Source organism: Pezoporus wallicus, unplaced genomic scaffold (genome assembly GCF_028554395.1).
Source record: "Pezoporus wallicus isolate ANWC-B61680 ecotype Strahan unplaced genomic scaffold, APGP_CSIRO_Pwel_v1 contig_9584, whole genome shotgun sequence".
Lineage (NCBI taxonomy): Eukaryota > Metazoa > Chordata > Aves > Psittaciformes > Psittacidae > Pezoporus > Pezoporus wallicus.
The window spans coordinates 1-15,464 of record NW_026640928.1 but is presented as its reverse complement, the minus strand read 5'-3'; the positions used below and the strand labels follow the sequence as shown (position 1 = coordinate 15,464).

Sequence of the window (15,464 nt, the reverse complement as noted above, 5' to 3'; positions counted from 1 at the left end):
TGTCACAGGGATGCTGATGCTGTCCTGTAAGAGGCACCTCAGCATCCAGCACGGCGTTAAAAACATTCACAACAGCCAAGTGAGACACTGAGGTGATACTGTGCTGGTGACAGCAGCGGCTTTTGGAGACTCTAGGGCTGCTGGGCACTGTGAGACTTCATTTGCTCCCCAAACCATTCGCTATGCACACAAACTAATAAATCCATAAGCTGAAACATGAAAGGCATCATCAACATACAACAACGTGACTTGTTACAATCCTTTCACACTTCCCAGCACACACAGGCAGGGCCTCTTCCTGTAACAAACCAAGCAAAAACAAGACCTGGCTCAAATGGGATGCCAGAAAGTCAAACTGTACTTACTTAACTTTTGCACTGCTGAAACAGCAAATACCCTGTCAAAAAGAGAGTTCTTTCCTTGTTACCTCTGCGGAACACAGGAAGGTAAGTTTGCACACTGTTACCCTCAACAATAATAATGCAGCTTCTTTCTTTCCTTGCCATCTTTTGGCTTCTTGAAAAAGCCTTCTCTGCCCTTCTCTCCTGCTGGCAGGTTGTGCTGTTTGTCAGGGATCCCTTTTCTCCTTTTACATCCTACTGCCCACATCCCGATCTGTTCCTCCTCTCGGTGCTCATCCTTCAGCTAAGCTTAGCAGGACTTTCTCTGCAGACCATAATCACTGCTCCGATTATGGGTGTTAGGTGTTGCAGGCAGATGCACAGCCCTTCCTCTCCCACACCCAAAATCCCTGCCAAACTCTGGGCTAGGAGTATCAGACCGGATCTTGAAATCAAACTCAGGGTCTTGCATGATAAATCAGAGCAATTGCTGGGGCTTGGCTGTACCTCCTTTACCTATGGCAAAGGTGGGGTGATTGATGGTTTGACAGCACTTCACCTATAGTACAAACGTTACCGTATTAACAATCATTGACAAAAATTGTGCTTGTTTTGATGGGAAACTGAAGCAAGTCCTTGAAAAGCACCTACTGTCTCACGGAAAAACCTCCCTACAACTTTGCTGGCATCCTTCTGAATCCCGAGGTTTTCCCAGCTGGAGCACCCGCCCAAGGAGAGCTGGCCTGGGGCTGCTCCAAGCCTTGAACAGCCAAACATGAAGTAAATAAGTTCGATCTCTCTGCCCTTTATTGCTTCCTTATGATACTGCATGAGCCCTCCCTGCACTAATATATCATCTCTGCTCCACTCCCCACACCACATAGTCACGAGAAATATTCGGGTCTGCCTTCCCTCTGTTTTGCTGGAGGATTCTCTGAAGGACTGAAAGTTGAATAGTGGTACTACAATAGGCTGAAGCCGAAGGTTCAGCTTTCCAGCCCTTAGACAGACTCAATGCCCCTCTCTAACTCAGTTGGAAAGCTGCATCTCAAATTTCAGCCTATGTTAAGTCACTGTTCAGTTCTGCTCCTCCAGCAAAAGAGAAGGAAGCCAGGAGAGCTTTTTTCTGAAGCAAAAAACAGGGAGAGGGGGGGAGAAGGGTGGAGGAAGGAAGTAAAACACATGGAGATGGTTTTTTTTGTGCATCAGAAGGAGCAATGAAAGGCACAGGCAACTTTTCAAACATGCCAGAATAGTTCAGTGTGACTTGTAACCAAGAGAAGGTTGAATAAACAGCTCCAACAACAAACATCAAACTTTTTTGTGGGGCGGAGACAATTAAGACAGCAGTGACCTGCCTGGAGACCCTGCTACCACCTTGCTGACTTCTGCAGAGGATCGAGGCATTTGCATCATTTTGTATCACAGAACCATCAATGTGAGCTTCTGACACCCAACATCTCATCAAGGGGAGACAAAGACTGGACATGGGCTTCAATGTGATCTCGCTGCTGCCCCACATCGCAATCTACAAATGTAACAGCCCAGTCAGTCCCCCAGTGCTGATGGAAAGTGCCTGACCCCACACACCATCCTAAACATGCTTAGTATTGGCTTGCATGAGAGTAAAGAACAGTAGAGACAAACCCAGAGTGGCAAGGAGATGGGAGATGCCTTCCTCACTGGTTTTAGGCAAACTAAGAGTATTCCTCTGAAGCCTGCCAGCCCAAGCTCAAGGAATCGAAACTCCATTCCTAATTAACACATCATCAGGTCCCACCAGACAGGGACTTGCCTCCCAGGAGGAGATCCTGGGCCAGCCTAGATGATGAATGAGACCTCAAGCAGCTGAATTGTTTCAAAGGCTAAACTGGCAACTGCAAGGACAAGCAGGCTTGGAAAGGCATGTAGAAACAACAAAATAAGCACTAGAGTTACTGGGTTTTTGTTGTCTTTAGCTCCGAGCCCTGCACTCTTGTTTCTGCTGCAGCGCTTTCCCTCAGTTAAGCACTCTGCAAAGCCCATAGCTACAGGAGCAGCTCCTCCTCTCCTGAAATGCAGCCACTTCTCCAGTGAAAACCTCACCACTGCAGACCTCTGGAGGGAAACCCATTCTGCCAGCTTAACCCCAGCAAACTTGCATGAGTAAATTCAATTGATCTGCCCCACTCGGGTCATTTACGTAAGACCAGCCCGCTCGGATGCTTGAGGTCCCCTTACTGCAGAGTTCTTGCACACCAGGCACAGCAGCTCTGTTTCCCTGCATGACTATTATAAACACTGAGAAGAAACAGTCTAGCATTTGCAAAGATCTGCATTTTGACTGTTCTTTGACACAGCAGAATAGCACTGACACGTCTACTGCAGCGATACATTTGTTGCAAACCTCCCAAACAGACACACTGTGCAAGGTAATTTCTCTGTCTGCTGGCAGCTTTCCACACTGCTAAGCTCTAGCTGTCCCTTCAGCCACAAATGCCCCAGCAGAGGCAGCAAGTTCTGCTCTATTATTGGAAGACTTCGTGGAGCACATCCCCCACAAGCCAACTACCTCCCCCTTTCAACTGAGCGAAGTGAGTATTAAAACGCAGCAACTGTCTCCCATTCAAACCAGACGGCATAAATAGCTGGAGAGCTATCAAACGAAGTACACATTCAATACTTCGCTGTAACATGAAAGCTCTGCTTAGCAAGTGGGTGCACACTTACACACCCGTGCTCAGGGACCAAAGCAATGGCAGAAAGTGCTCCATTAACTCCTCTAGTGGCTTAAGTGACTGTCGACACTCAGGACATTCACACAGCACAAGCACTGGCCAAAGTTCTGTGGCTTGGGCAGTCCTTGAACTCTCCCAGAGCTATAAATTGCAGCAGGCTGCTATCAGGAACAAGGGACGCTGGAGACTGGCAAGTTGATTAAGACCATCACTTTGAGTCCCTCATTTTCAGCTGCCTTAAGAAAAAGGCTCCAGAAACCTTATGCTCTAACAACACCCAGAGTGCAATTCCCAGCCCTGTCCAGCTCTAGGGATACAGATGGAGCTTCAGAACTCAGCTCCAGCTCACTTACCTCATCCATTTTTTCTGACGTTGGAGTCTGATCACCAGGCACCATTTCTTTAGCCTCTGAAGTCTCAAGTTTGGAGGTCCTGCTCAGCTGGTCAATGGGAGTCATGCTGGCCTCCGATGTCCCCCGGGAATTCTGACTCAACGAAGCCGTCCCAGGGATAGGCTCGTCGTCGTCAGAGTCAGGTAACGGCGTGGGGCTGATGTCCTCCAGGCCTGTGCTGGAAGGGCGCGAGGAAGGTGTCTGACCTCTGTAACCAGGCTGGGAGTTTGAACCGTACATTGGGATGGGAGAGAGCTGGGAAGAAGAGGAGGAAATGGGGCTACCTTCCATTCGGATCTCGTTATCTGAGTCATGCTCATTCAGAAAGGGTAACTTTGTTCTCTGCTCTTTTAAGAGCATCTCAATCCTTGAGTCTAAACTGTTATGCTGCATTTCAGACTCCATGGTGGGGGTGCCAGGGGTCTCGCTTCTCTCTGGGGTCTGAGAGAAGGATGCTGTGCTCGGTTCAGGAGCAGAGTTCGATTCGGGCAAGGGTGGAGGAGGCTCCTCCTGTTTCTCCTTCACTGGGACAAAATCGATGTTAGGGGCAGCGCTGCTTTCCACAACCATCTCAGTGGGAGGTGGTGCAGGTCTTCGATACTCTGCTTCCCTGGAAGTTTGGGGAAATGGCTGCTCATCGGCTTGGGGAAATACAGCTGGTGCTTGGTAGGGAGAGAAGGCAGATTTGTAGCTCGAAGAACTAGAGTGGCTCAGGGGAGGAGTGTGAGAGAACTGAACTGGCTCTGGCTGATGGGACTTGTAAGTACTAAACTGATGCTCCGTCCCTCGGAAAACACCCACTGAGTTATGGACATAGTGATGGCCCGGTCGACGGTTGTAGGCATCCGTAAATTTAGTTTCATGTCTCCTGGGTTTGTACCCACTGTCCTGCCCAAAGTGGTACACGGGCGTTGTCTGACGACTAGAATAGGTGGAGTCCTGGGAAAACGGCGTCCCTAACCGTGGGGTGTGAGGTGTTCCTTGGGACTGAGGGGTAAACTGGCTGTAGGAGTTTGGGGTGTCTTGCCGACAGCTGGAATAGGCTGTGTCATGGGAAAACGGGGTGCTGCTGTTGGGGGTGACAGAGGATCCCGCAGAGGACAGGTTGCTGTCTTTCAGGCGCTTCAGGGAATCCGTCAACTACAAAAGCAGAAGAGAGAATTATCCATTATTGACAGCTCCCTTGGATTTGAAAGGCAAGCAAAGAGGAACTTGTCTGTAAGAGGAGGAAGAAGAAAGCAGATACAACAGTATTCCTTATGAGCTACACCCAAGAGCATCAGGTGAACAGGAGACTTGCACAACGCTTTCAGCTAAATGTTTCATTTTCAGCTCTGTAAGGCTTGTCTAAATTGCAAATAGGAAAGATAATCCAGAAAATTCCGAGCAATGAAATTATCAATTTATCTTTTTTAATGTGAACAAATCAAAACCTACAAATCAGCAAACTGCAACCAAATCTATGCTGCAGGGCTTTGTGCTGGTCCAGCTGAGGGAGCTGAGCCACAGACCTCTCTACCGAACGTTCATCTCTAGGAAGAAGGGAGAAGGTTACAGGTATAAAAGGCACAGAAAAGTTCTCTACAGCCAGAAATACCTTTTTAAATCCCATCCCAAAGACAAATGCTGAAGTAGAGCCCTACTGATCACGGCATCTGAAACTGAAACCCTACAAGGCTACAGAGCAACAAGTAACTGCTCTGCAACTCACTTTGTAGGCACATTCAGGGGGTTTCTAAGAGGAGGCCTGCTCCAACTCAAGGCTCTGCTGAGGCATAACAGTGCCACTCTAATGATTAACACCACAATCAATGGTCTACAATGCAAAACAAGACCTCAGTGAGAATCTACCTGGTAGCAAAAGGCAGGACTGAGCTCCAAATCCCCAAAAGGACAGTGAACTGGAGAGACTACAGACTGGCTGCTCTCCCAGAGCACAGGTGGGTGGAGACAGCCTTAAAACTATCTGTTTGTAATACACCAGCACCTCCAAAGCTGAGCTCTCTCCCCTGCCTGCTTCACACACCACATCTCACCCACTCAATAGTGTGGACTTGCTATTGGTGTGACCCCCTCGAGACCATGACCACATGGACGTCAGGGAAGTTTAGTTTCTTCCTCAACTGTTCTAAAACCCACAGAAAGGGTCAAGAACCAGCCACATGCTTCCTGCCAAAATCCACATCTCTGCACCTTTGGTGTAGGTATGATGTGGATTGTTTTTCAGTGGGGTCTGGATATAGTCTGCAGGCAGGGATTGTGGCTCATAGAACTGTCAGGTCTTTGTTGCTCTGCATGAGGGAGAAAGCAAATGTCAGGAGTATTTTACTAAACTACAATAGCAAACAAGTTCATTGGCAGATTCTAGTGACAAGAACATGCTGCAAACAGTTAAAGTTCCCCACAAAGCAATAAATTTTGATGGTAATTGGAAAAAAAAATCAATTCAGGATAATGATATAATACATGAACACAAGATCTAGGGAAACAATCTTAAAGACAATTACAGCAGGGACTGCTATGGGGGATACCATCAATTTTTGCTGTTAACCCTGAAAAAGGAGTAAGAACAAACCTGTGTATTTTCATTTGAGATGTGCAACCAGCAGAAATGAAAAGCCAGGCCCTGCTCATAGCAGGGCTCTCAGGAAAATCATTACTTGCCTCACTCCTGTCTTTAAAAATACTTTGCTAGGAGGTAAGGAAGGATCAGCCTTTTTATGATTCTCTTAAAATGATACTGGTGTTTTGCCTTTTTGCTGGTGGAGTAGTTGGTGGGAGAATTTTATTGTTTTTCAGATCAATGGGATTTTCACATTCAATGTGCAGATCTCCCCTATCCTGAAAACATCTGATCAGGGAATTAATGAAATTCTGGCATTTTAAAAACTCCTAAGAATGCAGAGAATTAGAAAGAAGAGGGAATAAAAGAGAAATCTCTGCCAAATCTCTTTCAAATTTGATGCCTTAAAGTGAATTCCTAAGCCACAATCAGGAGCCAAGGTACACTCAGACAAGCCAAGAACGCTTAACGACTTCACACAAACAGGCTTCACTTCCCCTTTGCCCTCTCATCCCAATGGATTTTGCAAGGGAGCAGGTAACTGTAAATGCCATTTAGAGAATCATACCCTAGATACCAATCATACCCTGGAAGCCCTCAGGAACTCCATCCACTGCTTTTATTAGCAACTGATTCCAGTGACTAATTAAGATTCTGGAAAATTGATGCCACTATTCAAGAGTAGACACATTCTATCACTCAGCCTTTAAGCAAGGCTGAAGAATGTACGCGCTAAGGATTACACACTGCAGATACTTGGCCAAATGTACCACTGTAAATCATTCCCCCTGACTTCAAGGGAATAACCTCATCTCAGGGACAGACCCGATCCAGTCATAACTGCAGGAATTTCTAATGTTAATAGGGCACATACTGTCAGCTCTATAAGCATTTTTCACTCAAAGACAAAAAGCACTTACCATGCTATGCAGACACCAGCATACAGATTAGCCACATGAACTGCATTCACAGAGTTACATTTGCTATGGCAATTAGAAGCAAGTTATATTTAAAGTTAATTAGTAACATCCACTGAAACTATAGCAAGACAAAAAAAAAAAACAAAGAGAAGCTAAATTAAAAGTGTCAAAATGCCCACATTAACAATGCATGGTTGGAATTTTCTAGAAAGTTATTCCTAAAACCAAACTAGCAGACATACCTGGAGAGTCTCATTCACAGTTGGCGACACGTCCTGTTCAGTGCCCACAGGGAGGGTCTGAGGAGTGTAAAGACCATTAACAAGCAGTTCATAGAACCTCATGCGGGTTTCACCTGCGCAGACCACAATGAAGAGTTGATTATAATCAGAAATAACACAGCCCAAGCAAAAAAGATTCTTGACACCCCTAAGACCCTGCTACCACTCCCAGCCCACTGCATCCATGCAACAGAGGAGCAGGTATCACCTCTGAGGCTCGCAGGGATCAGTTTTAAACGACCTGCTGGGCAAGTGAAGTCAGACACTCCCTTTCCCAGCCAAGGCAAGGAGGTTTCTAAATCCATTTTCCTCTTCTCAGCCCGCTTGGCAGCTCTGCTCTTTACCATGCTTTCTGGAGAGCGGCAGCTTCCCTCTTCTCCAAAGTGCCAAGCAAATAGCTTGCAGATTTGAGAAGTGAAACTCTCACTCAAGGGACAAGCCTCTGCCAACACCCAGAGCCACTTCAGAAAGCTCTCCCAACACACCTTGCTAGTAGAAACTAGCTGTTACTAATGCAAACACAATGCTTGGGAATGCCAAAAACAAAACCGTTAATGCTGCTTTCCCAGAAAGACACCAACTAATCCTTTCTTCTTTTCCCCCTAGTTTAAGGTGTGCTTGGCAGCATAATTCAAAGAGTAAGAGCCAGAGAAGCAAACTGTCCCACATACTGTTACTGAGCATTAGCCTTTTCATTCCGAAATTCTATGAAGACCCAGTTTCTTAATATTGGATTTTTTTTTATTCCCACAAAACCCCAATCCTACTGATTTTGCAGTTCTGCAAGAAATCTGTCATCAGCTTCAAAGGCAACAGAATCAGGCCCTGGAACTGTTGGAATTTTGCTCTTAAAGAATACATAGAAAAATGGACAAATCCAGCACCCGAGCCCAGAAAATTAATTCAGGCAAGATCTGCCCTTAAACAGGACTACTTTCATGAGGAATTCCTGCAGGATCAAACCTCAAACTGCCTGTGAATCACTCTGTACAATTTCAAAGCACAGCACCCTTTAGCACGATTCTGCAGACTGGAAGAGGCTCATTTATCATTTCTCTGGAATAAATGCTGCAGATGAGGTTATCTGGGTATCAAATCTCATTTCACAAAGCCTTGAGCCACAGGCTCAACTATGTAAACTGTTTTAGTTCAACTGCAAACTTTAGTCATGACAAAACGAATCTCTTCACTGCAAGATCTTGAAGAGATGCTTGAAATACTGTGCTTAAATATTAACATACACACCCCCAACATACGACTACAATGGCAGGGATATGGATGTGTCAGGCTTCCTCTAAAACCTGCTTCCAAATAAACACAAAGTAATTGTTAGAAAGATAGAATGTTTCTTCCTGGATTTCCAACATAATGCAACAGAAGTTACAATTTCATTTTTAAGGAGGTTTATGAATGTGAAATGATTCCTAACTGTTTCTCTAAGGAGAATTATTAAGTGTGTCCATTTTACAGATGAATAAACTGAGGCAGAGAAGTTGCTTTAAACTAGCCTGCCTCATATGAAGAGGCTGGACTTACTACTTCCAAATTCCCAGCTTTGTGTTCTGGCCAGACAGATAAAAACGCCACATTGACACCAAATATCTATTTGCTAGACTACGAAAATCAAGTTTTTAACCAACCTTTCATTCTCCTGAAAAGCTAAATCCTAGAAAGACATATTGAAAACTCTACATTATCTACTTTAAGAACGTCCTAACCTGCTAATGCTATTTCAGGAATAACATTTTTACTTGATTCTGACAGATTATAGCACACTGACAGTCTTACTCTTTTAGAATGAAAGAGATGCAAGTGGAAAAAAATACATTAGAAGCATAGAGCTGGCAAGCAAAAATGCAATTCAAAACTAAGACTTCCATGTTTTCTCCCAAGAAACAGAAGCATAAAAGCCCCTCATTTGCCTGACGTGCAGCTAACTTTCCTTAACAGCTGCCTTCTCAAGGCTTGCAAAGTGGTTTATCAAGGGAGAAGTAGGAATGTTGTACAATCAGCTTGTTTAAAATGCCTCTCATTAAGATGTGCACCACTTATGAGCCTTCTTTAGCTTATGTTATTAAATCTACAAATGGTTAATTTGTTCTTAAGGCTAATTTTTACCTCCAAAGTAAGCAGGGGAAGGAGCCAGTCTGTAAAAACTAATGATACTAGAATTTCAAAGTACACATATGCAAGGGTCAAACTTAACTCACAATAGAAAATATTACACTGCTACCGTGGTTTTTCCTCTAACGGTGATCAGTCATGTCAATAAACATCCTACTATACCCTCTTACTACATGTGGCATGCCAAGTGCTGTGGAGGTTGTGCACTAAATCACTGAAACCTTTTAATATCAGAACAAAAATACCAGCATTTTTAAGATAATGGTGTTAACAATGTCCTCTTTGCAAGGAAGAGTGCAGCTAGTCAGTTCTGAACTAGAAATGCCATGTTTGGAATGAAGAAGTATAAGCAGTAACTGACTTACACCTCTTCATATACAGAAATTTACTAAAATTTAGGCACATTTTAGCTAAGCTTTTCACTGACAAGCTTGGAGGAAAGAGAAAAAGACAAAGCAGTGAAATACAGTGCTTCCAGAAACTTTATTGGGCTCCCTGGGGCTGAGGGCTGGTTACCTCCGGGACTGGAAGCTCCTGTCGCTTTAAGAGACAGTCTCACACTTACACACTCGCACACACTGACAAGTGCTGCGTGTGCACTCTTTTGCTGCCAGCCTCCAGTTTGCTGCTAAGTATCAATGAAATGCCAGGCACGCAGAGGACAGCACCCGGCCCCGCTGCTGCCAAGAGAATCCAGACGTTTAGGTCCAAGGAACCTCCAAGGTCTGGCCAAAACTCCCAAGTTTGCAAAAAGCAGGTGCCACGGGGTCCGGTAGCCCTGGGAGGTGGCTGAGCAGGGTAAGGCTGGGACATGGAGCTAGGGCACACGACAGACCTCCGAGGGCAAGGGACAGGCAAGGGACAGGCAGGGGACAGGCAGGGGACGGGCAGGGGATGGGCAGGATGGCAGCATTTTGCAAATTACAGGGCTGTCTCCTAGCAACAGACAACACATTTGGCTCCACGTGACTTGCAAAGGCCCCAGGAACCAGACCCGCTCAGGGGGACAGCAGCACTCCCTTCAGACTGGAAACCACAAGACCCTCATCACCTCTCGTTTTAGGAGGGGGACGGGCAGCATCACCCCAAACCACAAACACATGAGGCCGAAATGTGGCCCCTTACCTTTTGTATCCAGCTCCACGTGGATGATGTTGCCCATGACAGAGGTGTTGTGAAGGTGCTGGACAGCCTCCCGGGCTCCCTTGACAGTGGCAAAGATCACTTTGGCAATGCCCAAGTGCTTCTTGTTTTTGGGGTTGTAGAGAATCTCCACCTCCTCCACTTCACCGTATTTCTTGCACATGTCAGTCAGGAAGTTTTCACGGATGTTGTCGTTCAGCTTGGCAAAGGTGACCTGCTTGGGGGGCACTGGCCCCACGTAAAACTCATCAATCTGGAAACAGGCACAAGGTGGAGGGGTGATATCGTCAATGGGCATGGGGGAAGTTAATGGGAAGGAGAGGGTTAAAGTATCCTGCAAACTTTAGGGAAAGAAAACTGCCTCCAAGGGTCTGAGATGAACCCGGAGCTGTGCAGAGCCTCTGCTGCTGCAGCCATTCATTGAAACCGATGCCTTTTGGGGCTACAAATGTGCGTTTTGAGCAGTGCTGTCAGCAGAGAGCCCTCCTCCACTGCCCCCTGCCCGAGGAGCCCCCCAAGACACAGCTCCAACACCTTGAAGCAATCTCGTCAGACAGCTGCATTGATCCCTCCTTATCTTTATAGGAAAGGATTATTGTTTAACAGTTTGCCAAATAATAATGCTACTAAGAGCATGACTGTCATTTAAATGGTCCATTAAACTATTTGGAACTGAGGCTTCACTCCCAGATAAAACAAGAATACAGAGCTAAACCCAAAAGTCAGGGCTGTACCTTGAATTTGGGGACAGACAGCTCCAGCTCTTTAGTTTTGGTCCATATTCGCCCTATTCTGGGATCCCTGACACAATCCACAGGAGCGATTCCCGAGTTCTAGGAGGAGGAGAGAAAGCACAAAACCAGCAATAGCAGGGCTTGAAACTGAAGATACAAATACAAGGAAGAAAATAAACCCCAAGGAAGCCTGGGCTGTCTCGGGGGAAGGGGAAAGCACACTCACACACATAAACGCACGTGTCAAATTGCAATACTGCTGGGAAATGCACACAGATTGGAAACACGGCAATAAAGCCGCAGGTTTGGGCTCCTGACAGTTGAATACACAGTGTCAGGTGGCGGTAACTTCGGTGGCTGCGTCTGTCCCCCCAAAACCCCCCTCCCATACACAAGAGCTACAGCGGGGGTTACCACGACCCGGAGGGGCCCCCCAGACCCCCAAAACACCGGTAAGAGAGAGGAAAAGGAATGCTGAGGGGGAGCACAACACAATGGGGGAAACCAAAGACCCCCCCACTCACAGGCATGCTGAAATGTTGCCCATCGTAACGGTAGAGTTTGTGCTGTCCTTTTTTCAGAGCTGGGTCAATAATCAACTTGTAACTTCTCCAATGGTGATTTCTTTTCTCGACAGAAGTGCTGGCTTGCGTGCTGTTCTCCATTCCGTTGATCCAACCTGGCGCGGGGGGGGGGGGGGGGGGGGGGGGGGGGGGGGGGGTTGGAAGAAGGGGGAAGAGGAGAGAAAAAACATACGGAAAAACATAAAGTTAAAAAAAAAATATTCAACAAAGACCTCTTCGTCGTCGGTTTTTTTTTAAAAGAGCCGCCCGCTCTACACACCCAGGCAGGGAGGAAATCCACCGCGAAGAGAGCCCCAAAATGGGGGAATTGCCAGCCGGGTCCCCCCTCCACCCCAGCCAGACAAGAGGCAGAGAGGGAGGAGGAGAGAGGAGGAGGAGGGGGGGGGAGGGGGGGGGAAAGACCCAATCTCACTTGAACTCTGCTTTTTGCCATGATCTTCAGGGTGCTTGGCTTTTTCCCCCGCCTTGATCTCTCGGAAAGACATCGCGCTCGGCGGCCGATCGTCTCCGGGCGGCGAAAGGCGAGCTCCCGTCTCACATGGGGCCGGTTACCGGCGCGGGCTGGCCGCCAGGCTCCTGCCTCCCGTTTTCGCGAGCCACCACATATTGTGTGTGCTCGCTGCTGGCGGCGGCGGCCTCCCACAATCCACCGCTGCGAGCGCCGCGAACGCCTAACCGCCCTCCGCCGCCTGCACATTCACGGCGGCCGCGCCGCGCAGCCCCCGGCCCGCGGCCGTTCCCCGCCGCCCCGCCGCCGCCGCGCACCGCCGCATGGGCCGCCGCCGGGATGGGTTGATTTTTTTCCTCTCCCCGCCCCGGGGTTAACGGCGTGCGGGGGGGCGAGTGGAATCTGCCCGCTGCATTTACCTTAGCGCAAACTGTTTCTAAACAAGATGGACCTATAGGTGGGACAAGTTATTTTTTTCTTAGGGGGAAGACTTCACCGAGCCCGGGCCGGGCGGAGCGCGCCGCCCCGCTGCGGCGGGGAGAAGGAAAAGGGGGGGGGGTGTCGGCGGAGAGGGGGAGCGCTGCCGTTCGGCGGCACTACGGCTGGGGACAGGGGTAAAGAAGGGGGAGCAGTTTTGCTTATTAAAGGTCCGTGGCCGGCGGCAGCCAATCAGCGGGGAGCTTCCATTTTGTTTTCGGTATTAAAGGCCGGGCGGCGCGGGTCCCCCCGCCGCTCACCGGGGCGCGGAGCACGGGCGGTGCGCGGTGCGCGGCTGCACACTCGGTCCTGCGGGGTCCGCGGCGAGCAGCCCGGGCCGGGAGCCGGGTAATTGGTTGTTGTAAAGGCAGCGGGGCGGCCGCAGCCAATGGGCTCGCAGCTTCCATGGGGCTTGAGTTATTAGACGGCGGTGTTAACGCCATCCTTCAGCAGACGGCTGAGGAGAGGCCGCGAGACCCGGCAGCCATTTTTCTGCAGTGGAGCGAAATGGCCAACTGGGCTTTTCCTTTGTTCCTAAACGGGGGATCCGCCATGTGAATGAATGCACACCGGCCACTCGCGGGGAGCGCTCGGGGTGGTGGTCATGTCTGGCACCATGCTAGAGGACTCACTGAAGAAGGAGGATTTAAACAAACACCACTATAATCAAAAACCAAAAAAACCTTTAGAAAAACAAATGCGGATTTTGGTTTTTTTTGCCTCTCTTTCCCTTATGGTTCGGGATCCATCTTTGTCTTGTGTAACTAGGTCACGGCACACCCTATGTCAGCAGTTAGCAATTGCGAATGCCAAAATGAGAGTAAATACATTCTTGTTTTTTTCTGTTGTTGGGCTGGGGAGGGGGTTTAAGCTTTATACAGCTCTCTAATGCCTGAGCAATAAATCGTAGAGAGTATTTCCTATGTTAAACACTCGGTTCCTGGCCATTTTTATTAACTCCTTTGGTGCTTATAAGGTAATGTTTTAAATTCAGGCATAGGAATAGTGAGTTCTGGCAAAAAAAAAAGAGGCAATTTTGCTATGATAAGCTTTTTTTCTTTGTTTCCTCTTATGTTGTAAGTACCCAATCCATTCTTGTCCTTGCTAAGTGTAGTTTTCATGTTAATGTTACCGAAGTGGTCCTTCTTGCTAAGCCTTCATTTGCATGTCTGATGTTCTCCGTTTGTTCATCTAAAACCAATTTATGCTTTTTGAACTATTTTAAGCGAAATACCTAGCTAAGAGCTGCTTAAAAAGTCGTTTACAGCCAGCAAACGTGAACCAGGTGTTTTCACACTTAACATGTGCAGCTGAAACCTACGAAGGGGAATATTTTTAGTGTCTGCGTGCTCTGTGGAAAAACACTGAACGTCCTTTTTATGTACAGAGTCAATCTGCCACAGGAAGGTAGATTTAAGCCTCGAGTAAAGAGTCCTCGCTGCGTATGGTCAGTCAACAGAGCTGGACAACTCTTTTCTATTGCCTTTTTCTCCTTTTTTTTGATGCTAGCCCACTGCCACACAAAGATCCGTAATTATCCGAACAGGATCCGCTTTGACTTGCAAACGTACGGGACAAGTGGTGCTACAGATCATATATATTTATAGCGGTTATTTTAAAAAAGCATAACAACTTCACCTTCAGAGCTGCTTTCAACTATGGTGCGCGGGTAAGTAAACCCTTTTGCCCTTGCAGAGGAACACAGAGCCCAGGCCTCTGCAGCTAACGTTATTGTCCTGGGCGGAACGATCCTAATGGTCGTCTGTCTGAGCGCTGGCGATCTCCTTCTCCTCAGATACATCTAACAGCGTCTCTGAAAGGGCTATTTTCAGGGAGGGATTTCTCTTTTTCTGGTCGTCCGCAGCCCTGGGGTGTTTGTTCTGGTGAATCCATTGCTAGGCGTTCATGTGGCTGTTCAAGTGAGCACACAAAAAACCCCAGTCAAAGTCTGCCTGCGAACAGGGAGATGTTACTGAAGTTGGTTTTGGAGCCGGCGGAACGGCGGTGGTGGTGGTAGGGATCCCTTAACGTGTTTTATCCGTCTAATTACAGAAGCTTGACCAAGAAAAAAGGCAACAAAATGGGTGTGGGGGGGTGTTTTTTCAAGACGGTGAGTCTTAATGGCGGCTGTCTCACTAAAAAGCACGGTGAAAATCCTTCATACCGAGAGGCAGTGACTTGGAGAGAGGGGGGAAAAGAAGGAGGTCTGGAAGTAAATCCGAAATGAGGGAGTTTCCTTCCAAGTGAGGGACCCTTTGCAGCCTGAGTTTTACAGTTGGAGAGCCGTGACGCAGTTGATATTCACAGCAGTTGTGCTTTAGTGCAGCCACCCAGCCCATGCAATGGCCTCCCCGCCGAAGTCTGGTGGGTTTATTATGTGAAAGCCTGCGGAAGCACCGTGTCCCGGGCGCCGGGAGGGGCGGCTGGCGGCGGGCAGGGCGCTCCCGGTTGCGCTCCATGTTGGGTGAGAGTAGCCGCCATCATGGCTTCTCCTTCAGCGCCGCGTTCTCCTCAGCGCTGGGGCGGCGGCGAGGCGGGCTCTCCCCCACTGCCTGGCGGCGCTTCGCGTCCCGATCACTGCAGGGAAATGGCCTCTTTTTTTTTTTTTTTTTCCCTTTTTTCCTCCCTTTTCCCTCCCCCTTCCCCTATCGCTTTGTGACGGGACGTGGAAGGCGAAGCCGAGGAGGGAGCGGGGCGCTTGGCTGCCGCGCACAACATGGCCGCGCCGGGAAGCGCCCTG

At 48.1% G+C, this 15,464-nt stretch overlaps 1 protein-coding gene across 2 annotated transcripts in view; it reads right to left on the bottom strand.

The window, feature by feature from the left end:
- The window catches only part of SETD1B (SET domain containing 1B, histone lysine methyltransferase), a 48,676-nt gene extending 35,297 nt beyond the window's left edge, over window positions 1–13,379 (bottom strand). The window contains exons 1-6 of one of the 2 annotated variants that reach the window (XM_057421315.1): window positions 12,212–13,379; window positions 11,740–11,894; window positions 11,216–11,314; window positions 10,464–10,734; window positions 7,176–7,288; window positions 3,412–4,590 (exon numbers count right to left, since the gene is read on the bottom strand). In XM_057421315.1, coding sequence (XP_057277298.1) covers window positions 3,412–4,590; window positions 7,176–7,288; window positions 10,464–10,734; window positions 11,216–11,314; window positions 11,740–11,894; window positions 12,212–12,284 — 1,890 coding nt within the window. In that variant the 5' untranslated portion in view covers window positions 12,285–13,379. Of the gene's footprint in view, window positions 1–3,411; window positions 4,591–7,175; window positions 7,289–10,463; window positions 10,735–11,215; window positions 11,315–11,739; window positions 11,895–12,058; window positions 12,132–12,211 lie in introns of those variants that run through there. The other variant, XM_057421316.1, reaches the window with a different exon arrangement.
- Window positions 13,380–15,464: the final 2,085 nt, after the last annotated feature.